The sequence below is a fragment of the Eleutherodactylus coqui genome, chromosome 3 (genome assembly GCF_035609145.1).
Source record: "Eleutherodactylus coqui strain aEleCoq1 chromosome 3, aEleCoq1.hap1, whole genome shotgun sequence".
In the NCBI taxonomy this organism is placed as follows: domain Eukaryota; kingdom Metazoa; phylum Chordata; class Amphibia; order Anura; family Eleutherodactylidae; genus Eleutherodactylus; species Eleutherodactylus coqui.
The window spans coordinates 24,445,587-24,473,367 of record NC_089839.1 but is presented as its reverse complement, the minus strand read 5'-3'; the positions used below and the strand labels follow the sequence as shown (position 1 = coordinate 24,473,367).

The 27,781-nt window shown below is 46.3% G+C and overlaps 1 protein-coding gene across 2 annotated transcripts; it reads left to right on the top strand.

The window, feature by feature from the left end:
• On the top strand, nucleotides 1-27,755 carry MOCS1 (molybdenum cofactor synthesis 1). 2 transcript variants are annotated; one of them, XM_066595320.1, is made up of 11 exons: nucleotides 1-206; nucleotides 10,131-10,266; nucleotides 11,165-11,332; nucleotides 11,713-11,877; nucleotides 12,460-12,521; nucleotides 17,442-17,553; nucleotides 17,862-17,974; nucleotides 18,294-18,404; nucleotides 19,262-19,382; nucleotides 19,750-19,797; nucleotides 25,001-27,755. In XM_066595320.1, the coding sequence occupies exons 1-11, from the start codon at nucleotides 81-83 to the stop codon at nucleotides 25,798-25,800; spliced, it is 1,962 nt and encodes a 653-aa protein (XP_066451417.1). In that variant the 5' UTR covers nucleotides 1-80; the 3' UTR covers nucleotides 25,801-27,755. The 2 variants fall into 2 exon arrangements, with proteins under 2 accessions (XP_066451417.1, XP_066451418.1); XM_066595321.1 differs by having other exon boundaries at nucleotides 6-206; nucleotides 19,750-19,813; nucleotides 25,001-25,140.
• The last annotated feature ends 26 nt before the right edge of the window (nucleotides 27,756-27,781 follow it).

Genomic DNA, 27,781 nt, shown 5'->3' with positions numbered 1-27,781 from the left:
ATTATGATTGGCTGGCTCAGGACGTGGTAGCGGAGAGTGAGGGCTCACGACGGCCGCTCAGCTCCAGCACAGCCCGGGACATGGCAGCGGGCGGCGGACGGGTGTGGGGGCTGCTGCGGGGCAAAATACACCTCAGACCGTGGGGAGGCTCCAAGCGAAGCTGCGTGTCCGGAGCGCCGGCGGTGGAGGTGCCCAGAGTAGAGCAGGTGAGAACAGTCGCGTGTACGCAGCTCCTGCAGCTCTCTGATCGGTCGCTTCTCTCTCTTCTACTGTCCCCCCTGCAACTTCTCTGTCTTCTTCTACTCCCCCCCCCACCGCAGCTTCTATCTCTCTTCTTCTTCTACTGCCCCCCCTGCAGCTTCTCTCTCTACCTCTACTGCCCCCCCTGCAGCTTCTCTCTCTACCTCTACTGCCCCCCCTGCAGCTTCTCTCTCTACCGCCCCCCCCTGCAGCTTCTCGCTCTACCTCTACTGCCCCCCCCCTGCAGCTTCTCTCTCTACCTCTACTGCCCCCCCTGCAGCTTCTCTCTCTCTTCTACTACTGCCCCCCCCCCCGCAGCTTCTCTCTCTCTCTCTTCTACTACTGCCCCCCCCCCTGCAGCTTCTCGCTCTACCTCTACTGCCCCCCCCTGCAGCTTCTCGCTCTACCTCTACTGCCCCCCCTGCAGCTTCTCTCTCTCTTCTACTACTGCCCCCCCCCGCAGCTTCTCTCTCTCCTCTACTACTGCCCCCCCTGCAGCTTCTCTCTCTCTTCTACTACTGCCCCCCCTGCAGCTTCTCTCTCTCTTCTACTACTGCCCCCCCCTGCAGCTTCTCTCTCTCTTCTACTACTGCCCCCCCCTGCAGCTTCTCTCTCTCTTCTACTACTGCCCCCCCCTGCAGCTTCTCTCGCTTCTACTACTGCCCCCCCCTGCAGCTTCTCTCGCTTCTACTACTGCCCCCCCTGCAGCTTCTCTCGCTTCTACTACTGCCCCCCCTGCAGCTTCTCTCGCTTCTACTACTGCCCCCCTTGCAGCTTCTCTCGCTTCTACTACTGCCCCCCCTGCAGCTTCTCTCGCTCTTCTACTACTGCCCCCCCCCTGCAGCTTCTCTCTCTCTTCTACTACTGCCCTCCCCCCTGCAGCTTCTCTCTCTCTTCTACTACTGCCCTCCCCCCTGCAGCTTCTCTCTTCTACTACTGCCCCCCCCTGCAGCTTCTCTCTCTCTTCTACTACTGCCCCCCCCTGCAGCTTCTCTCTCTCTTCTACTACTGCCCCCCCCTGCAGCCTCTCTCTCTTCTACTACTGCCCCCCCCTGCAGCCTCTCTCTCTTCTACTACTGCCCCTCCCCCCTGCAGCCTCTCTCTCTTCTACTACTGCCCCTCCCCCCTGCAGCTTCTCTCTCTCTTCTACTACTGCCCCTCCCCCCTGCAGCTTCTCTCTCTTCTACTACTGCCCCCCCTGCAGCTTCTCTCCCTTCTACTACTGCCCCTCCCTGCAGCTTCTCTCCCTTCTGCTACTGCCCCCTCCCTGCAGCTTCTCTCCCTTCTGCTACTGCCCCCTCCCTGCAGCTTCTCTCCCTTCTGCTACTGCCCCCTCCCTGCAGCTTCTCTCCCTTCTGCTACTGCCCCCTCCCTGCAGCTTCTCTCTCTTCTGCTACTGCCCCCTCCCTGCAGCTTCTCTCTCTTCTACTACTGCCCCCTCCCTGCAGCTTCTCTCTCTTCTACTACTGCCCCTCCCCCCTGCAGCTTCTCTCTCTCTTCTACTACTGCCCCTCCCCCCTGCAGCTTCTCTCTCTTCTACTACTGCCCCCCCTGCAGCTTCTCTCCCTTCTACTACTGCCCCTCCCTGCAGCTTCTCTCCCTTCTGCTACTGCCCCCTCCCTGCAGCTTCTCTCCCTTCTGCTACTGCCCCCTCCCTGCAGCTTCTCTCCCTTCTACTACTGCCCCCTCCCTGCAGCTTCTCTCCCTTCTACTACTGCCCCCTCCCTGCAGCTTCTCTCCCTTCTACTACTGCCCCCTCCCCCGCAGCTTTTCTCTCTCTTCTACTACTGCCTGTCCCCCGCAGCTTCTCTCTCTCTCTTCTACTACTGCCCGTCCCCCGCAGCTTCTCTCTCTCTCTTCTACTACTGCCCGTCCCCTGCAGCTTCTCTCTCTCTCTTCTACTACTGCCCGTCCCCCGCAGCTTCTCTCTCTCTCTTCTACTACTGCCCGTCCCCCGCAGCTTCTCTCTCTCTCTTCTACTACTGCCCGTCCCCCGCAGCTTCTCTCTCTCTCTTCTACTACTGCCCGTCCCCCGCAGCTTCTCTCTCTCTCTTCTACTACTGCCCGTCCCCCGCAGCTTCTCTCTCTCTCTTCTACTACTGCCCGTCCCCCGCAGCTTCTCTCTCTCTCTTCTACTACTGCCCGTCCCCCGCAGCTTCTCTCTCTCTCTTCTACTACTGCCCGTCCCCCGCAGCTTCTCTCTCTCTCTTCTACTACTGCCCGTCCCCCGCAGCTTCTCTCTCTCTCTTCTACTACTGCCCGTCCCCCGCAGCTTCTCTCTCTCTCTTCTACTACTGCCCGTCCCCCGCAGCTTCTCTCTCTCTCTTCTACTACTGCCCGTCCCCCGCAGCTTCTCTCTCTCTCTTCTACTACTGCCCGCCCCCCGCAGCTTCTCTCTCTTCTACTACTGCCCGCCCCCCGCAGCTTCTCTCTCTCTTCTACTACTGCCCGCCCCCCGCAGCTTCTCTCTCTCTCTTCTACTACTGCCCGCCCCCCGCAGCTTCTCTCTCTCTCTTCTACTACTGCCCGCCCCCCGCAGCTTCTCTCTCTCTCTTCTACTACTGCCCGCCCCCCGCAGCTTCTCTCTCTCTCTTCTACTACTGCCCGCCCCCCGCAGCTTCTCTCTCTCTCTTCTACTACTGCCCGTCCCCCGCAGCTTCTCTCTCTTCTATTACTGCCCCCCCGCAGCTTCTCTCTCTCTTCTATTACTGCCCCCCCCCCCCGCAGCTTCTCTCTCTCTCTTCTATTACTGCCCCCCCCCCGCAGCTTCTCTCTCTCTCTCTCTCTTCTATTACTGCCCCCCCCCGCAGCTTCTCTCTCTCTTCTATTACTGCCCCCCCCCCCCCGCAGCTTCTCTCTCTCTTCTATTACTGCCCCCCCCCGCAGCTTCTCTCTCTCTTCTATTACTGCCCCCCCCCCCGCAGCTTCTCTCTCTCTTCTATTACTGCCCCCCCCCGCAGCTTCTCTCTCTCTTCTATTACTGCCCTCCCCCCCCCCCCGCAGCTTCTCTCTCTTCTATTACTGCCCCCCCTGCAGCTTCTCTCTCTCTTCTATTACTGCCCGCCCCCCCCCTGCAGCTTCTCTCTCTCTCTTCTATTACTGCCCCCCCCCCCCCGCAGCTTCTCTCTCTCTCTTCTATTACTGCCCCCCCCCCCGCAGCCTCTCTCTCTCTTCTATTACTGCCCCTGCCCCCTGCAGCTTCTCTCTCTCTCCGTATGCAGCTACAGTAGAATCGCTGTAAGTGGTATTGCATCCACTACTATACCGTAAGCCTGTGTGTGTCCCTAGACCTATATCCCAATCAGTGGAGACCCCATGTTTACACACAGCGGATCTGCTTTTGAGAAATTGTCTTGTTATGAAAGTTGGCTCTTCATGTGATGATGATTTATGCGCGTCATAATCAGGGGGTGAAAACATTTGGCTTATTGGAAGGTTGAGACATGTTTAAGTAATTTATGTAAGCGCTGTACACACCCTGGGCTTGTAATCCTGACATTAGAGCTCTGCAACTGTAGGATATATAATCAGGCCCGGTCTGCTGGTCTATTTGTTAATACAAGAATGTTGTGTTCTCTGTGTGATTGTTGTCTGCAGATCATGTGACCATTATATAATCCGTCCCGCTGCAGTTTATATGTTCTCAGATTTCCTTTCACATCCAAATATTATACACTTCATTATAAACTAAACTGCAAGCTCCACAGGGCATGATATACACAGTGACTCCACCAGCAGAATAGTGAGCGCAGCTCTGGAGTATAATACAGGATGTAACTCCGGATCAGTACAGGATACGTAATGTATGTAGTAAGTAATGTATATACACAGTGACTCCAGCAGCAGAATAGTGAGTGCAGCTCTGGAGTATAATACAGGATGTAACTCAGGATCAGTACAGGATAAGTAATGTATGTACACAGTGACTCCACCAGCAGAATAGTGAGCACAGCTCTGGAGTATAATACAGGATGTAACTCCGGATCAGTACAGGATAAGTAATGTATGTAGACAGTAACTTCACCAGCAGAATAGTGAGTGCAGCTCTGCAGTATAATACAGGATGTAACTCGGGGTCAGTACGGGATAAGTAATGTATGAACACAGTGACTCCCCCAGCAGAATAGTGAGTGCAGCTCTGGGTATAATACAGGATGTAACTCAGGATCAGTACAGGATAAGTAATGTATGTACACAGTGACTCCACCAGCAGAATAGTGAGTGCAGCTCTGGAGTATAATACAGGATGTAACTCGTATGGATATTTAATTTTTCAGTAGGCTATTTTCTACAGTCATGCGTAACGTCTCCCCTAACGCAGCGACTTGATGTTACTAAAATTCAGTAGAGCAGCTGATATCCTCACATATGATGTAGGCTACTTGGGCAGCACAACCCTCTCCTGGACTAGGAGTTATCAGCACTTTTAGTTGCTTTTCTCTGCTACTATGCAGAAGTTTACAGACAAGACCTTTGAATTGTAAAACTGTTTACCGTAACACGCTGCAGTTAAATATTATCTCGCCGCCGCGCTCCTTTTGATGTCCCTTCTTTGCTGTGGGCATGTGATAAGCACCCTGTAGCCTAGAAGGTTCCACTCTCCAGAGACAAGCATCCGCTGCCAGCCCCGCTCCCATTCATAATTCTATCAGTAAGCCTGTGACAGTGGACTCCAACTTTTGGCAGAACTACAACTCTCAGCATGCCCTGCAGCCAAGTGGCCTCCATTCTCCAGAGAAGAACTGCAGCTTGTGCCGGAATTTCCAATCTGTGACTTTTTGAGTTGTTGCAAAACTACAACTCCTAGCAGGCAGGTCAGTACATGCTGGGAGTTGTAGTTGTGCAACAACTGGAGAAAAATATAATTTGGGGTCATTAATCAGTTTATCGACCTCTAATCAGGGGGGCGCCCCCCAAAAAACAAAGGATTTGTGAGAGCAGTGCTCTGCTGTCCAGTCCTTCCTGGGGGGACAACCCGTATGGTCGCTGTTTCTCCAGTTATCACCCAGTTTTAGCAGACAGCTGCATGGATACGTAGTTGGGAAGGATTGAGCACAGCATTGGGGTATATTCATATAGGTGTGGAGGGTTTTTTTTTTTTTTTTGGTGGTTTGTTTTTTCCTTTTCAGTCCTGAAAAATCGTTATTTATTTATTTACATTTTTTTTTCCAAGTCGTTTAATTTTATTTTTGTGCAATTTGTATGCATGTAAAAAAAATGCGTAAGTCTGCACGCTTCTTGATTCTGCACACTTTTATCTTAAGGTTGCCATGGTTACATGCAAATTTTTTTTTTAATGGGTGCACCCATAGACTTTGGGCAATTTTCATCCAAAAATCCCAAGAAAATAGGATGCGCTGCAATAGTTTTTTTGTATTTGCTCGGACTCTGTCCGAATAATAAAAAATCACGCAGGTTTTTTTTTTTGTTTTTTACGTGCATAAAAATTAGCTGCGAAGAAGAAATTCACAGAAGTGCCCAAAAAATTGCAGGGAAAATTGGTCCAAGTTTTTTGTTAGGACTGATTAGTAAACAACCCGCCACTGTGAATATTCCTGAGTCTAGGAAAGTTGAGTGGCGGCTGCAGCGGCGCCCATGTTGGTTGTCACCCAGCTTTTCCAGAAATGGATACAATGAGGACCGGAGAGTGGCGGCTACTGTAACTTACACACAGTGTAACGATCCTTCATCATCTGTGGGTTGATAATCCCCTCCGGTACATTAATTCCGCCTTTCATCGTGGAACACGAAGTGGTCGCATGTGGCGTCTTCATGTGATTGGATTAACTCGGGGTTTATCTGTGAATTAATCAGAAGATTCTGGATGATTACAAGTTGTATCCAGAATAATGGAAGAAACCCCCTGATCCCTGCAGATAGTTGTGAGGAAGGGGGATGGGGATGGGGGTGGGGGGTGGGGGGGTCATACTACAAGAGATATCAGAACTAATGTGGAGAGGAGGGGGGCGTTACATCCTGCACACCAAGGGGGGGGGGGGGGGGGGGGGGGGGACAAATGTCCCTGATGGAAAACTACTCTGTTGGAGAGCTCTGACCTGGTTATCTCTAATAGATTGTGTTTACTTTTCTCTTTGCTTCTTCCCTTGTTTAGTTTTTTTTCTTTCATCTGTTTTTGTTTATTCTAATCCACTTTGTGTGTTTATTATTATTATTATTCTTCCTTGTGCTTTTGCCTTTGTATTTATTTGCCTATTATATCTCATTTGCTGTTTTTCCCCCCCTTTCTGTATATTCTAATATAGCTTTTATTTGATTTTTATGCCTTTTTTTTTTTTTTTTTTAAACCTGTGTTTTTAGGGCTCTTTTGTTGCAGATGGAAGTGGCAATATTTATTTATATACGAAAATGCAAGTAGATGATGATAAATAATGTTAAAAATACAGTTTTACTATAGATTTACCTAATGCTAATTAAATCCTAAAATTACTAATACTTTGTGCCAATGTGGAATAAGGGCTCAGTGGTGGCGGCACCTCTCAAATGTACATGGCTCAGTGGTTAGCACTGTTCACCTGCACGGCTGGGGTCTTGGGGTCAAATCTCATCAAGGGCAACATCAACTTTGAAAAACTCCATCCAGGCATCACCCTTCGTTAGGTTTGAACCTACAATGCCAGCACGGCAAGACGGCAGCGCTAACAGCTGAGCCACCACACTTGTTGTTTCATTGCCGGATAAAGAGAAAATAAACATAAAAACCAATGCAGATATCATCCTGGGACAGATTTGAACCTGTTATTCCAGCGTGATACAAGTTATGACCTACAGCTTCACCTGTAAGACCAGTTTCAGAAGAGCGCATTGCTACAAGTCCGTAAAACGGATGTGTGATACGGACATGTTACAGATGCCAGTGCAAACGGATGTCGTGTATTTCATCAGTATTTGGCTCCATATTTCCCCAATAGAAAATAAAACCAATAAATGCAAATGCGGAGACAAAACTGACGACATTCAGTCATGCTGTATTTATTTTCTTGTGAGGTGTTTTTTTTTTTTTTTTTCACAACTGTGAAAAATACGACCGTGGGAGTAGATGGGTTCACACTTCCTATGCACCATGATCTGCAAAGTAAACCCGAAATACAGAGTAAAAAAGATGCTCTTCTGACAGCCGTCTTGGGCTGATGTCTTCCTCAAAAATGCAGTTTTTTTTTAAATTTTTGAGACCAAAGGCTCACTGCATCCAGATGTTAACTGTATAAAACTCTAGGAAAATACGAGCAGCTCTACAATCAGTGGGGCAGATTTACTAATCCTGCCTAGTAGTTAAACAGTACAATCTGTGATTGTTCTCCGTAAGAGAAACCAAGTAATCTTGTAGATATGAGACCTTTTAATAACTAACAATAACATACATGATGTTATAGCGAGCTTTTGAACCTTCCAGGGTTCTTCCTCAGGCATAATGGAACAGATCTAAAGACATATTTATATAAATACACATGATGACATGGAAGGGCATGCATATGGTATGATTAATTTGTACTTAAAACAAATTCCAGAACAGGATAGGAGGGCACAGACATGTTGTGATTAACAGCACTTGGATAAATACTAGGGAGGGATGAACATAACAGTAAATTCTTAATTAGTGACAAGGGATGTGATAGTTTTATGGTCTCTAAATTGATGTTAGGGGGGTCACCAGGCCAGCAAGTTACCTCTGCTCTAGGTAATATCGCCAAATGGACCCTGTTGTTTATAATGGGGTTTGCCTGTTTGCTGTCCAGTTTTGGGACCGAAGAGAAATTTCTGGCACAATTCGCACCAGAAAATTGTTGACTTTTCAATAGTTAATCTGCCCCATTGTCTTAAAATGTATCTCCCCCTATTGGCTGATACATCTGGAGCATCTTTAGACACTTCCTTCTAATTGTATGCCAGCTATTATTTGGCTTAGTTTATACCAGTTTTTGCAGCAACGTCGTGGTGCAAATTCTGGTGCCTGAGTTGCATTTAGCCACACCCCTTTCCCTACAAAGCCACACCCACTCCTTTTCAGCCTTAGCAAAATAGTGTCTGAACTACATCATAAATATGTAGCAAAGACTGTAAGACGATATTCTGGCGCACATTGGAGCAGATTTATGACTCTAAAAGAAGAACTGCCTTAGTTGACCGTAACAACCAATCACAGCGCAGCTTTTAATTTGTAGTTACTGCAGCATTTTCAATAGTATTTCTGCACCATTGTGTTTTTGTTTTTCTCACTTTTGCTGTGTGTATATATAATATTATTATTATTTTTTTTTGGGGGGGGGGGGGGGGGGGATTCTGCAGTGGATATTCCATAGCAGATCCTCCTCAAAAACCACAGCATTTGGTTGGCATTTTGACACTTTTTGACTTGGAATTTGGTGTCACATTCATCCCCACGTTTGAAGAGGTAGAATCTGCACTGCAAACCCGATTCTATAATTGTTGACCTACTGCAGCGTCAATTTCCACAACGTGCGGACCATATTTTTAAAGTCTCACCCACTTTACTGTTACTGTAAATACTGTGGATTTTCTATGCAGAAAATCTGCAGCAAATCCGTCCCAAGTTGCCATTCTATAAAGGAAGCCTGAGGCTAGATTCTCACAGACGTATTTGTGCGCAACACGCTGAGAATAGAACCCATTGGTTTGTTCACAGGCACGTATTTCCATGCATTTCAGCCGTGCAATGTGCAACGAGATGCGTGATACTCTGTGTAATTCCACTGGAAAAAAAAAGTCTGCAACTCATTAGACTAATTGGCCATTTAAATCGGTGCATCTTTGTTTGCCGCACGCAAATGGACATGCCTTGTGGGTGCAAAAAGTACAGTAAAACCTGCAGATGCGCGCCCAAAAACATTGTTCAGTACGCAAAAAATTGTGCCGAGGCGTGCGAGTGCGAGGAAGGCCTAAATGTCATATTTGTACATAGAAATTCCATTAATCTGCAATCCCGTGGTCTGGAAATCCTGCTAATCCAGCATGTAGCAAAATAGTCCGACAGAAGATTGGCACCAACATTACCTGGCCGCTCTCCTGTGATCGCTGCTCTCCAGCAGTCCGAATGATGCCGGATTATCAGACTGTTCTTTATGATGTCCTGATTACTACAGTGGAATCCCTTTAGTCCGCCGCGCTGTGGATGATGTAATGTGACACGGTCTGCATCGTCTCATGATGGTTTGTGTCGTCTTGCCTGAGAGATGTGCTCAGATTGTACAATCATGTGATGATTCCCATTCATTGCCTGCTTTCACCCGTGCTCTGGATGATCGCTCTGTAGCCTTAGGCTGCCTTCACACTGGCGATTTAAAAAAGTGCAATATATATATTTTTTTTAATGCAGAATTATGAAACCAATGATTTTCAATGGCTTCCTTCACATTTGCAATGTTTTCACTCATGAGATGTTGCGAGAAAAAAAAAATCGCGGCATGTCCTATCTTTCTGGTTTTTTTAATCTCCCATGATTCCCTATGGAACCTCCTTTTATCGCATTGCAAAGCACGAGCTTGCAGTTTTCGTGCGATGCAATGCATTTTTAACATTAGAAAGTCCTATTGACTCTTGCGCTAAAAATTTGCGTGAGAAAATCTGAGAACACTCTTGTCTACCTTCACAGGCAGTAACCCTGCACACATCTAGCAGCTGAGGAGTGGATACAATTGTATCAGTGTGGACAGACGCTCTGTGAGCTCAGCAGCCGGACTGATACATTGTATCCGTGTAGATGATGATTTGTGAGATACAAGAGACCTAAATAAAAACTTCTCTACTTGTTACAAATCGGAATAAGTTGCACTTGGGCTCAGAGTTCCCCAGAGGTGGCAGCTGAGATCCGTATACAATAATCAACATTTTTATTGTATTTTTGCACTTTTCAGGGTCTGGCCCCGAGCCCAGATAGAAAGCAGTTCATCAGAGATCACACCTTGCCCTTCTCCGCCTTCCTCACTGACAGTTTCGGCCGACAGCACAGTTACCTGAGGATCTCGCTGACTGAGAAGTGTAACCTGCGATGTGAGTAGTGCCCGCCCCTCCATCCATCCATCCATCATTGAGAGCTGGTGACTATACAAGAGCAGCAACCGGCACAGAGGTGCAAATTTTAGGGTTTTCAATGCAAGATCAGAATTTCTGGAAGCCCTTGTGGAAAAGTGACCACCCACCAGCACTTATTACTATTCACACCATGTAGTGCCATATTATACTCAGGGGTATTGCCCATCCAGTGCCCACATAGTGCGGTTATACTGCGCAAACATACAGTAGGTCTGTTCTTGCCTGCAAGATAATGCCATAAGTAAACACCTAATAATGCCACATGGTGCACATAATATGACTGCACAATGCTTAAGTAATTACACTGTAATATGTCAGATAATACTGTTATACTATACCGCCTTAGCTCTGTCGTGGCCTGCAAAATAGTGTCCTACAGCAAAAACATAATAGTGACATATAGTGCACAAATAATACTATTACACAATGCAAAAATAATGACCCTATAATATACCAAATAATGGCCATATATACCTACATAATACTACCATGCTGTACCAAACTAGCTCTCTCATTGCCTGCAAATCACAGCCCCATAATAAACACATATTGTCATATGGTGCAGAACAACCTTGGCATTGTGCAGTAATATTGCATTCCAACATGCCAAATAATAATACCATACATTGCCCACATAATAGCGCCATACTGTATCTACATAGTTGTGCCTCACAAATATCACTGCAGTCTATATTCTGCTCACTGGAGAGCACTGTGCCCGGTGCAGACACCATGTTGTAGGCATAGGGGCACCAGGCTGGCATACTTGAGTATGTAGATTGGGGGTCAGTGTTGGGGTTCACATACTTCTGTTGGTTCTTTTGGCAGTAATGTTTGGGCATTAATACTTTTGCAGGTCAGTACTGTATGCCAGAAGAAGGCGTGAAGCTGACACCAAAGAGCGAACTTCTCACCACTCAGGAGATCCTCACTCTGGCCAAACTGTTTGTCCAGGAAGGAGTGGACAAAATCCGTCTGACCGGGGGTGAGCCCCTCATCCGCCCCGACGTGGTGGACATCATAGGTGAGAATCCCCCGCAGCAGCTGCCGGAATCACTGCCCATCGTGTTCCTCTACAGATCTGGTATCAGATACTGAAATATTGGGTTCAGTTCCTCAGTTTTTAACATCTCTGCTTGCTGTCAATAGGAAGGCTTAAAACCTGGGGGGTAAAAAGGGACAAATGGGCAATTAGTGTCTTCATGGTATTGTTAGGGGAGGAGCACACTGTACCACGTCCTCTCCTTCTGAACTATTGGGGGTTCAACGCATCTACTAAATTACCCCCAAAGAGCCTGTAGGGGAAGATATGACACCCCCCCCCCCCTTTCCCTTTCACCCCCACACGGTCTTCGGTATGCAGGATTTGCTCTCCATGGCTAACCTTTATTTTGGTCCTTATAGCACAACTGAGGAAACTGGAAGGGTTAAAAACCACTGCGATCACCACCAATGGCATTAACCTGGCGCGACTATTACCCAAACTGAAGGAAGCGGGACTGGACGTTCTAAACATCAGCCTGGACACCCTGGTGCCCGCCAAGTTCGAGTTCATTGTGCGCAGGAAAGGTGGGTATTATACGCAGACCCCCAAACGTGGTGGCAGTGGCTACATGCTATCTATGCCCTGTGTGGACAGACAATGCAGCACACAGGTCAGATGGCATGGCGTTTGCGAACTGGCTCAGTATTGGCAGGATTGCACAGTCTTGGCGGTATAACACTGATGGTGGGGGTCTACAGTGTTGCGGGTATGGCACAGTGTTGGCTGTGTGCTGCAATTATGGCAGAAGGGCAAAATGATGGCGGGGTGCTGTAGTGAAGGGGAAAATGGCCTGTGCATGCAGCTCCCTGCAGCAGTGTAGGCACAGTCCCTGAATGCAATGCAGACCTTCCTACTATGGGGACACCATGGGGACAGTAAGGACCGAGAAGAACATGATGCAACGCAAGTCACAGGGCACTTATTCTGGAGGCATTGTTATGTAGATGACTGCAGGTGATGGAATATCGGTGACAGTACCGCTCCTGTCCAGTAGATGGCAGTGGTAGACTGTATAATGTAGTTGTATGAAGCTCTGGATGTAGCAGAGCTGAGTCTGTCATTGCACAATGTATACTAGTTGTATTATCATCCTTCTGTGTCTCCAGGTTTCCATAAAGTCATGGAGGGGATTCATCGTGCGGTGGAGCTGGGGTACAACCCCGTGAAGGTGAGATTCCTGCAAGACCCAACATTAGGACATTGTGATAACTGCAGGCTGCCGTCATGTCACAGTGCGCTTTCCACATTTTTCTTAACCCTTTAAGGACCAGGCTGTTTTGTACCTTTAGGACCAGGAACATTCTAGGGATTTTCTGTATGATTGTTCTCAGTGAGAGAAACCAAGTAATCTTGGGATTCTAGATGTGATACCTTTTAATGGCTAACAAAAATGAAACTGGTTTGGATGGCACATAATTATAACCTACAGATGCAGGGGGGGGGGGGGGGGGGCGCTCCTCTTGATCTAAATAAATGTACACACTCAGAAATTTGAGACTCGTGTGTGAACCTTTTTTTTTTTTTTTTTTTGGACAAGAGGAGCTCCCCCCCCCCCCCCCCCCCCCTGCATCTGTATGTCATATTATGTGCCATCCAAACTAGTTTCATTAATTAGCCTGACGAAGGAGCGATATCCTGAAAGCTCGCTGTAACATCATGTATTTTTGTTAGCCCCTAAAAGGTCTCATATCCACAAGATTACTTGGTTTCAGTACAATCACACTCGACTGGCTAACACGGTACCAAACCTTTTTTCATATTTTTTTTCTGTGACCTATAAGGCTAATTTTTTAATTTTTTTTTTCACTGAATTTCTTCCCGTTTTTATTGGGGGTAAAAAGCTAAAAAAAATGTTTGTTTTTTTTAAATTAGTATATTTACGCTAAAATAAAGTACAGAATTTATTCTGTAATTTTGTTTTACTGATGTATGTTACTGTCTTTCTTACTATCCCACATATAAGACCTCTGGGGGACATTCACATATTATTAATAGGCTTTTTTTTTTTTTTTTATTTGACATTTTTCCACTGTAGCTGGGGCATCCATAGGAGCCTGAGTTACAGGGGAAAAAATTCCCTGTAGTGACAATAGTCACTGGCAGAGCTGATCTGGGTCTGTTAGGACCCTGTAGCTTTGCTGTGCAAGGGGATCCTAGCAGTCACATGACTGCTGGCTTGCGTAGTGGAAGTTCTACTTCAATTTCACTTGTTAGTACATGGCACTCATTGAGCGCTGTGTACTAGGGAAAGGAGAAGGCAGAAGGTGTTAAAAAACATTCCTACCTTCTCCTTGTGACTAGCAGCTGACAACCCATCCTACTTCTGATTGATTGCAGAAGAAGGGGCTTTAATCCTTGCTGTATTTTTACTATCGGCTGGGATTAAAAGGCCGGGACCATGCACCGTAAATTTACAGTGCTTGGTCTTTAATGTGTTAAAGAGGTATTCCCATCTAGATCTGCCATGGATGAGATGAGAATACTTCACTGTGCGCTACGTCCTGGCTCCATAGCTCCTGACTGCTGCATACAGCTGGATAGAGGGTGGTCAGGCTCCGAGGGGGAGCACACATCATCTGTCACACTTTGGATATACCATAAAGGTTCAAGTTGGGACTATTCATTTAAGAATTTGATGACAACCGATGACACAAACAAAATGTAACAGAGATCCAAACTCGTATCACTTGCAATCAGAAAAACTTGAAGTTTCCCCCCAGAATACTGTTGTTTTTCAGCTTGTTACTGGAGTGACTGATGGTCTCTTCCAGGAGCCCATTCAACAGCAGAGATGGGGTTAATTGTATATAATCTATACATTGTATAATTCAGTCACTTTTTTTCTCTGTACACTGTTATCTGGAGCTTGTAAATCCCTTAGAGAACAGCAGTGTCAGTAGTACCATGTGTCACCAGTAGGTGGCGCCAATAGCTTGTGTTTCACTTGGAAGAGCAGCAGTGTCAGAAGTTTAATGTGTCCCCTGTAGGTGGCTTCAAGAGACAGAACTTCTGACACTGCTGTTCTCTACGTGAATCATAATGTGTCCTCCTGTAGGTGATGCCAAACGCTTATCATTCCTGTTATAGGCAGCATTGCCAGCAGTTCATTGTGTCTCCTGTAGGTGGCGCCTGTAGCTGTATTTTTATGTAATAATAATAATCTTTATTTGTATAGCGCTGACTTATTCTGCAGCGCTTTCAGGTATGGGATACATGCAAAACAATACAACAATTAGGCCTCCTTCCCACGAACGGATTTACGCCGCGTAAATTCGCGGCAAAAATCCGCTGCGTGGCCCCCTGCTATTAGGTTCTATTGAACCTAATAGCACAATGCTCACGATGCGTAATTCCACCGTGGAATTACGCACCGCGATTTCTCCCGTCCTCACCCGCAGCATGCTCTATTTGCTGCGGGTGAGGACGGGCTGTACGCGCTGACGGCTTCCATTGCAGTCAATGGAAGCCGTCCGTTCACGCTATCTCCTGCTGCAACCAGCGGGAGATAGCGTGAAAAAACGCTTCCCCGCCTACCGCCGCAGCGTCATTTGACGCGGCCGGCCGCGTCACGTGACACTGCCGGCCGCGTCACGTGACGCGGTGGGCGTGTCACACGACGCGACGACGGTGGGCGGGGAAGCGTTTTCACGCTATCTCCCGCAGGTAAGTATAGGGGCTCTGGGGGGCGCCGTGACGGGCTTCACTGCGTAATATTACGCGGCGGAGCCCGTCACGCTCGTGGGAAGGAGGCCTTACAATGTGAGGTACATTTAGTTTGAAACAAACGGGGTGGGGCGGTAAGGAGGTGCAGGGGTAGAGGTCGTATACAATAGGCAGGGTGGAAGGTGTGGGGAGCCATAGGGAGGGGCAGGGGGAACACAGGCAATAGGGAATTTCATGTACAGATCATTTATTATAAGGCAAACAGGGTGGGGCACCATAGGGAGGGGCGAGGGACTAGGTCAGGAGATTTGGTATGCTTCCCTGAAGAGGTGCGTTTTTAAGGCACGTCTGAAATTTCGTGCATCGGGAATTGTCCGGATGCCTTGGGGTAGAGCGTTCCAGAGGATGGGTGCTGCTCTGGTGAAGTCCTGTAGGCGAGCATGAGAGGTTCGTATTACAGGGGTGTTTAGTCTGAGGGTGTTAGCCGATCGGAGTGAGCGGGCTGGGTGGTGTACTGACAGTAGGGAGGCGATGTATGGTGGCGCAGCGCCATGCAGGGCTTTGTGGGTGAGGTAGAGGAGTTTACATCTAGTTCTGCAGTGGATGGACAGCCAATGCAGCGACTGGCATAATGCAGAGGCGTCTGAATAACGACTGGATAGAAAAATGAGCCTAGCTGCTGCATTTAGTATGGATTGGAGTGGAGCGAGTCTAGTGTGGGGGAGGCCAATGAGTAGCGAGTTGCAGTAGTCGAGCCGGGAATGGATGAGGGCGACCACGAGTGTCTTTAGCGTGTCCATGGTGAGGAACGGACGTATTTTAGCAACATTCCTGAGGTGCATGTGGCATGTTTGGGCCAGAGATTGAATGTGGGGAGTAAAGGAGAGGTCAGAGTCCAGTGTGACCCCGAGGCATCGGGCATGCCATCTGGGGGTTATGATGATGCCAGACACTGGAATGGAGATGTTGAGGGGAGGTCTGTTAGAAGGGGGAAAGACGAGGAGCTCTGTTTTAGAGATGTTTTGAGAAAAAGGGAGGACATAGTATTAGAGACAGCGGACAGACAGTCGGTGATATTTTGGAGGAATGGTCCAGAGATCTCACGAGACGAGGTGTATAGTTGGGTGTCGTCAGCGTAGAGATGGTATTGGAGGCCGAGTTTGTGGATGGTTTGTTCAATTGGGGCAGTAGAGATAGAGAAGACAAGGGGACCAAGGACCGAGCCCTGGGGGACCCCAACAGCGAGAGGAAGTGGAGAGGAGATAGAACCAGCAAAGGAGACCCTGAAAGAGCGGTCAGAGAGGTAGGAGGAGAACCAGGAGAGAGCAGTATCCTTTAGCCCAATAGAGCGGAGCATAGTGAGAAGGAGGTTATGGTCCACAGTGTCAAATGCAGCAGACAGGATTAGTACAGAGTAGTCGCCTCTCGACTTTGCTGTGTAAGGGCAGTATTTATTTTTTATATATTTTGTGTTTTTCCAGTTTGTGTTTTTTTTGTTGTTTTTTTTGTACTTTTTATAGATTCCTCCATTTTTATAATATTTTTGGAGTTTTCGTCATTTTGTGCTATTTTTATAGGTTCCTCCGCTTTTATTGTCTCCTCTGGAAATGACATTGTTTTCGGTTGATACGATGTGATAAAATGCTAATCCTATTTTCCCGCCAGGAATCCCCCGTGTGACGTGCGTGTCTGGAGCCTCGGCGCTTGGCTGGGATCCGTCGCAGCGCCTCCCGCTGAGCTCCTTGTACCGTCTGCAGTAAAAAGGGGCTTTTACTACATGCTAAGATAAATAATCCAAGAGCGTCACTTGTAAACGCAGCTTGTCGCCGGCAGATGTTTCTGCGCTCTGTTCCAGTGGGGTTTTTTTTTGGTTTTTTTTTGTTGAACACGTTCGATACATTGTATACAGCTGTATATCTCCCAAATGTACCTACTTAAAGGGGAAGACTTGCACTGCTCCAGTCCCATCCAAAGCTGCATTCAGAATAGAATTCCGGTTTCCTGTTACCACTCTTAAAAAATTCTCACTGCTGCCCCCTGCTGGCTTTAGTTCTGGACAGAGCTGTGCTGCATTGTGGGAGATCTACTTTTACTAAGTATCTAGTGTAAACATTACATCTCCCACAATGCAGCACGGTTGTCACCCCATGACAGTGCAGTGCCTGTGTGGTGCATTTTCCACTGTAGTCTACCATAGTTTGTTGCAGTTCACTACATCTTCTAAGATGCAATGCAGAAGAAAGCAGTGCATTGTGGGAGCTTAGCAAAATAATTAGGGCCCATTCCGCCAAGAAGTGACCAGGAAAATTTATGACTGCAGCTCTGTAGGTGACTGGAGTAAAAGAGTTTTATTTATTTATTTTTTTTTTAACCTCTGCGCTGATCACATGACTGTTTGTTTTTTATGTATTTCTTTTTGACGCAGGTCAACTGTGTGGTCATGAGAGGGTTAAATGAAGACGAGCTCCTGGACTTTGTGGCGCTGACGGAGAAGCAGCCGCTGGAGGTGCGGTTCATCGAGTACATGCCATTCGACGGTAAGTGGCCCTGGAGAACAGTGGGGTCAGTAGTGGGGGACAACACCTGCCGCTATCACAGGGAGAAGTGGAGTGATGTCAGCCAGTATTTCTATATGAAAACAGTCAGCAAGTAGGTCAGATGCTGTTGATGGATCTGTGAAGCTGCTGCAGCCAGACTGCTCAGACGTGGAGCCCATCCACAGCAGGATGTGGATATGTTATAAGAATATTGGATCCGTTAGCAGCACCTTGTTGACTGTTTCCAGTAGGTTAGTCTGTTGCTGCGCCGCAGTGAGTGATGTAAAGATACTGCTGTCCTCTTCTAGGCAACAAGTGGAACTTCAAGAAGATGGTGAGTTACCAGGAAATGCTGGACACCATCCGCCAGAAGTGGCCGGAGCTGGAGACTGTCCCTACTGAGATAGCCAGCACCTCCAAGGTACGGGGGATGCCTTTATTTTTAGCTCTTACGTTATATTTATATTTAGTGTGCTTTTACTTAAAGGTACAGTAACCCGTGTTATTGAAGATCAATAGATGTATATACGTATTTGCTGGGGTTATTTATATCTGTCTCCTTCACGCACATAGATAACCTATAGCTCGTACTGGGGCTCATGAATGTAATGATAGAGCTACAGTGAAGACTGACACACAGTCAGAGCAGCGGAGATAACTAGATGGCATAGGTTTAGGTTACTCGGGGTCTGTAGAAAGCGGCTCTTCATCAGTTGACATGTATGTCACTTATTTTTCAGGCCTACAAGGTTCCCGGCTTCCAGGGGCACATCGGGTTTATCACATCCATGTCTGATCACTTCTGCGGATCCTGTAATCGGCTGCGGATCACGGCTGATGGGAATCTCAAGGTGTTTGCTTGTATAGTGAATTTTTGAATGCAGATCTGGCTGTGATCGGAGCATATAAATTGTTCATGCAGATGTGACTGGAGCATAAAAATTGTTAAGGAGGTCCAACATGTGATGGGAGTGTAATAGTTGTAATTGCAGCTCTGGATGTAACTAGAGCATAAGATATATGATCTACCTCAAGAGAAGTAAAGCAAAGTGATTGCTAATTACCTGGAACTTAAGGAACTTGACTGCAGCTCTTATCTTACAAGAATGTAAGAATTGTGGCTTCTGCTCTGGGTGTGACTAGAGAGTAAGAATTATGACTGTTTTAGACATTACTTGAGCGTATAAATTGTTGATGCAGCTTCAGATGTGACTGCAGTACAGGAGTTATGAATGTAGCTCTGGATATGCAGTGTTAATGCAGATCTGGATGTAACTGCAGCATAAAAGTTATTAACAAGGTCCAGGATGTAATGGGAGTGTAACACTTGTAAATGCAGCTCTGTATGTAACTAGAGCGTGTGATATGATCTACCTCAAACAAAGTAAAGCGTTATTTCTGATTTACTGGAATGCGACTCTGATGTTACAAGAATGTAAGAATGACTTCAGCTTTGGATGTGACTGTAGCATAAGAATAATGACTGCAGCTTTGGATGTTTCTTGAGCATACAAACTGTAATGCCGCAGAAAAAGAATTATGAATGCAGCTTTAGATATGCAGATCTGGATGTGACTGGAGCATAAAAATTGTTAATGAGGTCCAGCATGTGATGGGAGTGTAATATCTGTAAATGCAGCTCTGGATGAAACTAGAGCACAAGATCTAAAGTAAAGTGATTTACTAATCACTCTTTGACTCTGAACAGGTGTGTCTCTTTGGGAACTCGGAGGTGTCTCTCAGAGACTGGCTGCGTACAGGGGCAAGTGAGGAGGAGCTGAAGCAGGTTATCGGGGCGGCTGTAGGGCGTAAGAAGAAGCAGCACGCGGGTGAGTTTACCATCTTGTCTATTGCATCACACAGAAGTCAGTTGGCACTAATTTACCATCAGTAGATTGCAATACAGAATCATAGTCTCAAGATCTCTGCTTACTGACAGTGAATAGAAACTTTTATTCTTGACATGCAAAGGCTGAAAATCTTCTCGCACTGCTGAAGGTTTGTTACATTGTATCGGCGTAGACAATCCTCTGTAAGATAAACCCATCAGCTGCACACATCACTCCTGTCCTGATAGTTTGTTACAGTGTATTGGCGCAGGTAACCTGTATCAGTCTGGAGTCCAGCATAGGTGAGGGATTCTACAAATACCGGATATCGCTGATCGTAAAATGCGTTGTTGCCTTTTGTCCGCAGGTATGTTCAGCATCTCCCAGATGAAGAATCGTCCGATGATCCTGATTGGTGGGTGACAAATCCTGTACGTACGGGGGCCACATGGTTATCTGCTAACAGTCATTGTGTTTAGCTGAGTCAGCGTCTTTCTGTAGATTTTTAACTCCCCTTTGATGGAAACCATCAACAAGCAGGCTGGTTGCTGTTGATGGATCTTCCTGGGCCTTGTGTGACTTCTCAGGACTGCTCAGCAGGTTACACATAGTATAATACACCGCACTCCCATACTGCGGAGTCTCGCGATCACTTAGAAACAGTTCAGAGCTATAAAACTTTTTTTCAGAACTTTTTGGAAAGTCGCTGACCTCCTGACCACGAATTATCTTAATGATATCTCAGTGCTGACACTAAAAATAACTTGTGGTCTCGGAGAATGAAAAACACGTACCGGAATGTATTATCTCACAGTGGAATCAGTGCGGCGCAGCTCGCTACAATTTGAGGGGCGTCGTAAAAATTCCAACTCAAACTTCTAACCACAGCAGCAAAAAACTTGTAAATTGGGCCATAGGGGGGCGAAAGGAAGATAAGATGGTCAGCGGTGCGCCATATTGCACGCTGCTGTATATTGGCTCAAATTGCCAATTCATGATCTGAAAAAAAATGATATTTTGTATTCGCACACATTCGTTTTAGTGAGTCCACGCCCCTCCTCTCGCTAGTCTCCATGGTTACATTACTGCAGATGTGATTTATAAAAAAATCGTATTGTCGCGCTCCAGCGGCAATCTAACAAGAATTACGCTAGTTTTATGGTGTAAAAAAGTTGAAAATTTTAGCGCACGCCATATGTGTGACTTTGTAAGCCAACTATCACATCCAAAAAGGGGGAGGGGGACAGTGGAAAGGGTGAGGCTCACATGGCCTGACAACTTTAGAAGTTGGTGCAAAGTTTAGCACAAGTCTATACTTGCTCCTAGTGAAATGTATGCCTTCGACCGGGGGCCATGCCAGACATCAATGCGCCAAATTTGTTCAACTACCTTTTGATTAAGACTGGAGTGTGAAATGTCGTCCGTTAGAGAAGCTCGCCCTTTAATGTTTTTTCCATAGTGAGAAAAATAAAAAGTCGCCGGTAATATCTTCCCTCATTTTGTACTTTTTGAGGTCCCTCAGGTTTTGGTTATACCAAAATGTAACCGTGATGGGTTGGCGGCTAGTGTCATTGTGGAGCCATAACGTTGGGGAATGAATAGGAAGTCCCAGGATGGTCACATGACCATTCTATACGCTGTTGTGCCAGAAGTCCCAGGACAGGGACTAATATTGTGTAGGACCCCCTCAATGTGGTATCAAGTGAATGAAAGACGTCTGGAGGGATGTTGAGCCGCAGGGATGTCCCCCACAGTTTCGGGGTATTTGTAGGTGCAGGATCTGAGGGCTGAATGGACTTCACCACCACATCCCATTAATGCTCGATTGGGTCATGTCAGGTGAGCCTGCAGCCCACAACATTCATAGGAATTCTCTTTAGAATGCTCCTCTTCTGGACAATTTGGGGCTGATGGCACGATGCATTATCCTGCAGGAATATTCCATTACTGTGAGGGAACATGAAGTCCGTAAAGGGCTGCAAATGGTCACCAAGCAGTGAGATGTAACGGGCACCGGTCAATGACCTGTTTAGGCAGATCAGTAGACCCAACCCATGCCATGAGAACACCCCATACCAGTATTGACCCACCACCAGCTTGCAGTCCATGGCTTTCTGAGGTCTGCGCCACACACAAACCTTACCATCAGCCTGAAACAGTTTGTACTGTGACTCATTGAACCACGCCACATGTTGCCAGTCCTCTAGGGTCCAGTTACTACCTCATGAGCCCAGGTGAGGCGCTGTGTCTGGTGTTGTGTTGTTAACAGAGGCTCTGGTGGTCTTCTGCTCCCATATCCCACGGAAGGTAAAGAGCGCTGCATTGACCTGTGGGATATACACGTGGGGTCTCCTGCGCTGACCTGCGGGATATACATATAGGGTCTCCTGCGCTGACCTGCGGGATATACATATAGGGTCTCCTGCGCTGACCTGCGGGATATACATGCGGGGGTCTCCTGCGCTGACCTGTGGGATATACATGCGGGGGTCTCCTGCGCTGACCTGCGGGATATACATGCGGGGGTCTCCTGCGCTGACCTGCGGGATATACATGCGGGGGTCTCCTGCGCTGACCTGCGGGATATACATGCGGGGGTCTCCTGCGCTGACCTGTGGGATATACATGGGGGACTCCTGCGCTGACCTGCGGGATATACATGCGGGGGTCTCCTGCACTGACCTGCGGGATATACACAGGGGGGGGCTCCTGCACTGACCTGTGGCATATACATGTGGGGGTCTCCTGCACTGACCTGCGGGATATACACAGGGGGGCTCCTGCACTGAATGTGGAAGTGATTTTGGCCGTTGTCGCCTGTCTGTTCGCACGGACAATTCTAGCCAGTCATGATCATTAAGTACCCGTGGGCGGCCCCTGTGGGTGGTAATACCTTCGATGTTTTCCCAGCACACGTGACATGGTGGATGGAATGTTAACGCTGGCCGGCACAACTTTAGAAATGCCGAGTCACATCTTTATCACGCTCACTATAAATCGTTTCGATTCCAATCCTCCATGTCTTTTTACCATTAGCCCGCTGGCCAGTGTTCAGCCACACTCACAAGATAACACCTCACAACTTATACAGCTGAGGGCGGTCCCAAGCATCACCTGAGGGAACGCCACCTCATCATCGATCTACATACTGCTAGCCCATGACTTTTGGCACCTCAGGGTATAAAACTAAAACTAGTCCATTTATAATAAAGTAGACAAAGAAACGTATGGAGACTGTAACCATAGAAACACATAGCTCTGCTAAGGAGCTGTAACCATAAACCGTTTTTTTAATCTAGATTATTAGTAACGTTGATTCAGTTGATGACTAGGGTAAACATTTGGCTCTGAAGCCACCTACTGGCACTAATTCTGTGTTGATGGCATCACAGGATGCAGATGGTTACTCTGAATCCTGAGGCCTGCAGGTTGTGATGTCAATATCCCAGGAGTGAAGGACTGCGGATATCTGAGGGAATGGTTATTTACGTAAATAAATAAAATAAGTCTTGTTATTTGTATAGTGCCAACTTATTCCACAGCACTTTCAGGTAATTTATTTGTTACCTGAATAATAATACTGCCCTCTATGTATATACCAGTAATACTGCCCCCTATATGCAAGGATATAACAACTATAATACCGCCCCCATGTACAAGAATATAAGTACCATAATACCGCCCCCCATGTACAAGAATATAACTACTATAATACCGCCCCCCCATGTACAAGAATATAACTACTATAATACCGCCCCCCATGTACAAGAATATAACTACTATAATACCGCCCCCCATGTTCAAGAATATAACTGCTATAATACTGTTCCTATGTGCAAGAATATAACTACTATAATACTGCCCCTATGTACAAGAATATAACTACTATAATACTGCCCCCTATGTACAAGAATATAACTACTATAATACTGCCCCCCTATGTACAAGAATATAACTGCTATAATACTGTTCCTATGTGCAAGAATATAACTACTATAATACTACCCCCTATGTACAAGAATATAACTGCTATAACACTACCCCCTATGTACAAGCATATAACTGCTATAATACTGCCCCCTATGTACAAGAATATAACTGTTATAATACTGCCCCCCTATGTGCAAGAATATAACTACTATAATACTGCCCCTCTGTACAAGAATAGAACTACTATAATACTGCCCCCTATGTACAAGAATAGAACTACTATAATACTGCCCCCTATGTACAAGAATAGAACTACTATAATACTGCCCCCTATGTACAAGAATATAACTACTATAATACTGCCCCCTATGTACAAGAATATAACTACTATAATACTACCCCCTATGTACAAGAATATAACTACTATAATACTGCCCTCTATGTACAAGAATATAACTACTATAATACTGCCCCCTATGTACAAGAATATAACTACTATAATACTGCCCCCTATGTACAAGAATATAACTACTATAATACTGCCCCCTATGTACAAGAATATAACTACTATAATACTGCCCCCTATGTACAAGAATATAACTACTATAATACTGCCCCCTATGTACAAGAATATAACTACTATAATACTGCCCCCTATGTACAAGAATATAACTACTATAATACTGCCCCCTATGTACAAGAATATAACTACTATAATACTGCTCCCTATGTACAAGAATAGAACTACTATAATACTGCCCCCTATGTACAAGAATAGAACTACTATAATACTGCCCCCTATGTACAAGAATATAACTACTATAATACTGCCCCCTATGTACAAGAATATAACTACTATAATACTGCCCCCCTATGTACAAGAATATAACTGCTATAATACTGCCCCCCTATGTGCAAGAATATAACTACTATAATACTGCCCCTCTGTACAAGAATAGAACTACTATAATACTGCCCCCTATGTACAAGAATAGAACTACTATAATACTGCCCCCTATGTACAAGAATAGAACTACTATAATACTGCCCCCTATGTACAAGAATAGAACTACTATAATACTGCCCCCTATGTACAAGAATATAACTACTATAATACTACCCCCTATGTACAAGAATATAACTACTATAATACTGCCCTCTATGTACAAGAATATAACTACTATAATACTGCCCCCTATGTACAAGAATATAACTACTATAATACTGCCCCCTATGTACAAGAATATAACTACTATAATACTGCCCCCTATGTACAAGAATATAACTACTATAATACTGCCCCCTATGTACAAGAATATAACTACTATAATACTGCCCCCTATGTACAAGAATATAACTACTATAATACTGCCCCCTATGTACAAGAATATAACTACTATAATACTGCCCCCTATGTACAAGAATATAACTACTATAATACTGCCCCTATGTACAAGAATATAACTACTATAATACTGCCCCCTATGTACAAGAATATAACTACTATAATACTGCTCCTATATACAAGAAAATAACTACTATAATACTGCCCCCTATGTACAAGAATATAATATAGTCCATATAGTGTTATCCATCATGCACACGTAGCAGCTTACTGTATTCTGAAATGCCTAGTATCCTATATACTCTTACAATGAAGTATAACTCTCCTCCTCCCCATTTTCCAGGTCCTCCTCCTTTGCCTCCTCCATACCAGAGAACGGCTCGGGGCCTCTATAATGTAAAGGAATATCTCAGAGCTTTTGCTGCTGCTGGATTGTTGGCTGGTTGGTGCGGCGGCTCCGTCCGCGGTACGACGAGAGGACATAAGGACTTCTTGCTGCCTGATTTTCCATTGACAATACTTAACCCTTTGGTGCTTTCGCTGCGCAGGTTCTGCAGTGGCCCTGACTATCCCGCCCCCCCACAGTGCCTTACTACTCCACAGTCTTCCACTGACACTTTAGCTGAAACGCACAATCGTTCCCGTATACAGGGGGCATCCGCACACTTGACGCACGTTGACCGATCCGGGAAGGTTCACATGGTTGATGTCGGGGAGAAGTCGAACACCAGCCGTACCGCCATCGCTACAGCCATCATCCACCTGGGGCCAAAAGTCTTCAGCTTGGTCCAGTCCAACCAACTCAAGAAGGGTGACGTCCTCACCGTGGCGCAGATTGCCGGTATCCAGGGTGCCAAACTGACCAGTCAGCTCATTCCTCTCTGCCATAACATTGACTTGAACCAGGTCAAGGTTTCCGTGACGCTGGACCCCACATGTCTCACAGCCGTGATAACAGCAGAGTGTCGCACTTATGGTAAAACCGGAGTGGAGATGGAGGCGCTGACCGCGGCGAGCGTGGCGGCACTAACCATATATGACATGTGTAAGGCTGTCACTCATGACATGGTGATCCAAGAGGTAAAACTTATAAGCAAGACTGGGGGGCAGAGAGGAGACTTCCACCGAGGTGAAGGAAGCTGAGAAACGTGTTGTAACTCCTAACACTACAGGCAAGGAGCTGAGATTTCTATATGATGGAGGTTTAAAACTAACCTCCGATCCCGGAGCAACAACGATGTCCGCACCACTGCTCAGTCTGCCTGATGTACTGATGAATCATTAGTATAGGGTACTACACCTGCTGTGATTGGCCAGTACTACCCAAATGAGCATCACTGGCCAGTCAGGGCAGCTTGTAGTGTCTTTATACATATGCATGGGTAGTCAGAGAAGCCGTGCGGCTGTCTTTGTTTTTGCTTTAATGCAGTAGCGCCACTTCTGCACACAAGGTGTTTAATCTCAGTATAAGGGCTCATTCACACGGGCGTATTTAGTTTTGCTGCGTATTCACAGACTGAAAATGCTTTTTTCCTGCATATCTGCCCTGTTTGCATTTTGTTTTGCAGCCGTATTAAAACAAAAACCAAGCAGGTCCCATTGCTTTAATGCATCAATGCGCAATGAATATACATGCAATCCCATTGACTTCCCATTGACTTCAGTGGGCTATATCAGTCTATAATACGGACCAAAATATTACATGTGGCTTTTTCCATGCACGTAAATACTCAGGTCTGCAGATCCCGGTGCAAATCAACGGGGTTTCAGTGCTGCATATTACGTGTTTAAAAAACAAACAGTGTAATATTGCAGCGCAGATCTGTTCGTGTGAATGAGCCCCGACAAATCCACATAAGATACTGTACTTTAAACATTCTTGGCTCTATGAATCCACGTCTTGTATTGTACTCCAGTCACAGCCAGAGCTGCATTCTACCTCTTATTCACGTGAGATGGCAGGACGACACCAAATCTGCACCTACAAAATTCCACACCAAAATCCGCAGGTTTAACTATTTTGATGCAGGTTTGAAGACCTTTTTTAATTCCTCATCAAAATCCGTAGATGGCCTGCTGACTGTACCGCCGCTTGCGGTGCGGCTTATTCCGTGACAGTACCTAAGAAACCATCATTACTGTGATAAGATGCCTCCAACATTTTAGCGATTTTTGGGTTTTCCAGGCAAAAACTATTGATGACTTATTCACAAGATCTGTCATCAATAGTAAATCACTGTGAACCCGCCGCATGGGATCCCCGGCGATCAACTGATCGCTCGAGCTGACTCAGTGTAGCAGGCCGACACTGCATCATAGGAGACGGGACTGAAAGTGGCCTGGATAGCTTCACTCCCGGTCGGTGTCAGTAGGGTTTGAAGCCAACTAGACAATTTCCTTTCCCGTCTCCCATGACGCACGTCCGGTGCCGCTGAACTGATAGAAGGCCGGGTGATCGGTGGAGTGCCGGGAGATCCCAAATGGCAGATTAACTATTGATGGTCGATCCTGTGGAAAACTCTTCAGCTGTATTGCTGGTTTGCTTCAGACTTCTGCAAGGTTGGTGGATAGAAACACTACATTTCCCAGAATGCATTACAACCTAGACTACACTTTACAAAACTTAGGGTGATGGCTCCCTTTGTGAAATTTTCTCCTCTGGATGTTACTAGAGATACTGTGAATGATGATATGTGATAATTGTGAATGCAGCTCTGGATGTGACTAGAGTAGAAGACAAAAACAAGGGTTTTTGAAGTTTCAGCACGTTCTCATTTTTGCAAATCTCGATGTTTGAAAGTGAATCTACACTAGGCTATACTTTGGCCCCCCTTGCAGTGATTGTCCCCCAGCGCATGGCATGATGGGAGTGAAGCGCATGCTGCGCAGGTGAAGAGGATGAAAGGACGGGTCAGTCTTGTGACATAACTAGTGACTTCCTGCGACATCAGCCCCTCCCAGGAGGCCTCGGCGTCTTTTGTTCCCTTTTTACTCTGGTAACTTTTCTTACTTTGTGTTGATATTGTTGTGTTTTCTATCATGAATTAGATACATTGTAACCACTTTGTTGCTGCCTACAATAAAGGATCCATTAATCATCTGCTGTGCGTTTATGGATCGGATA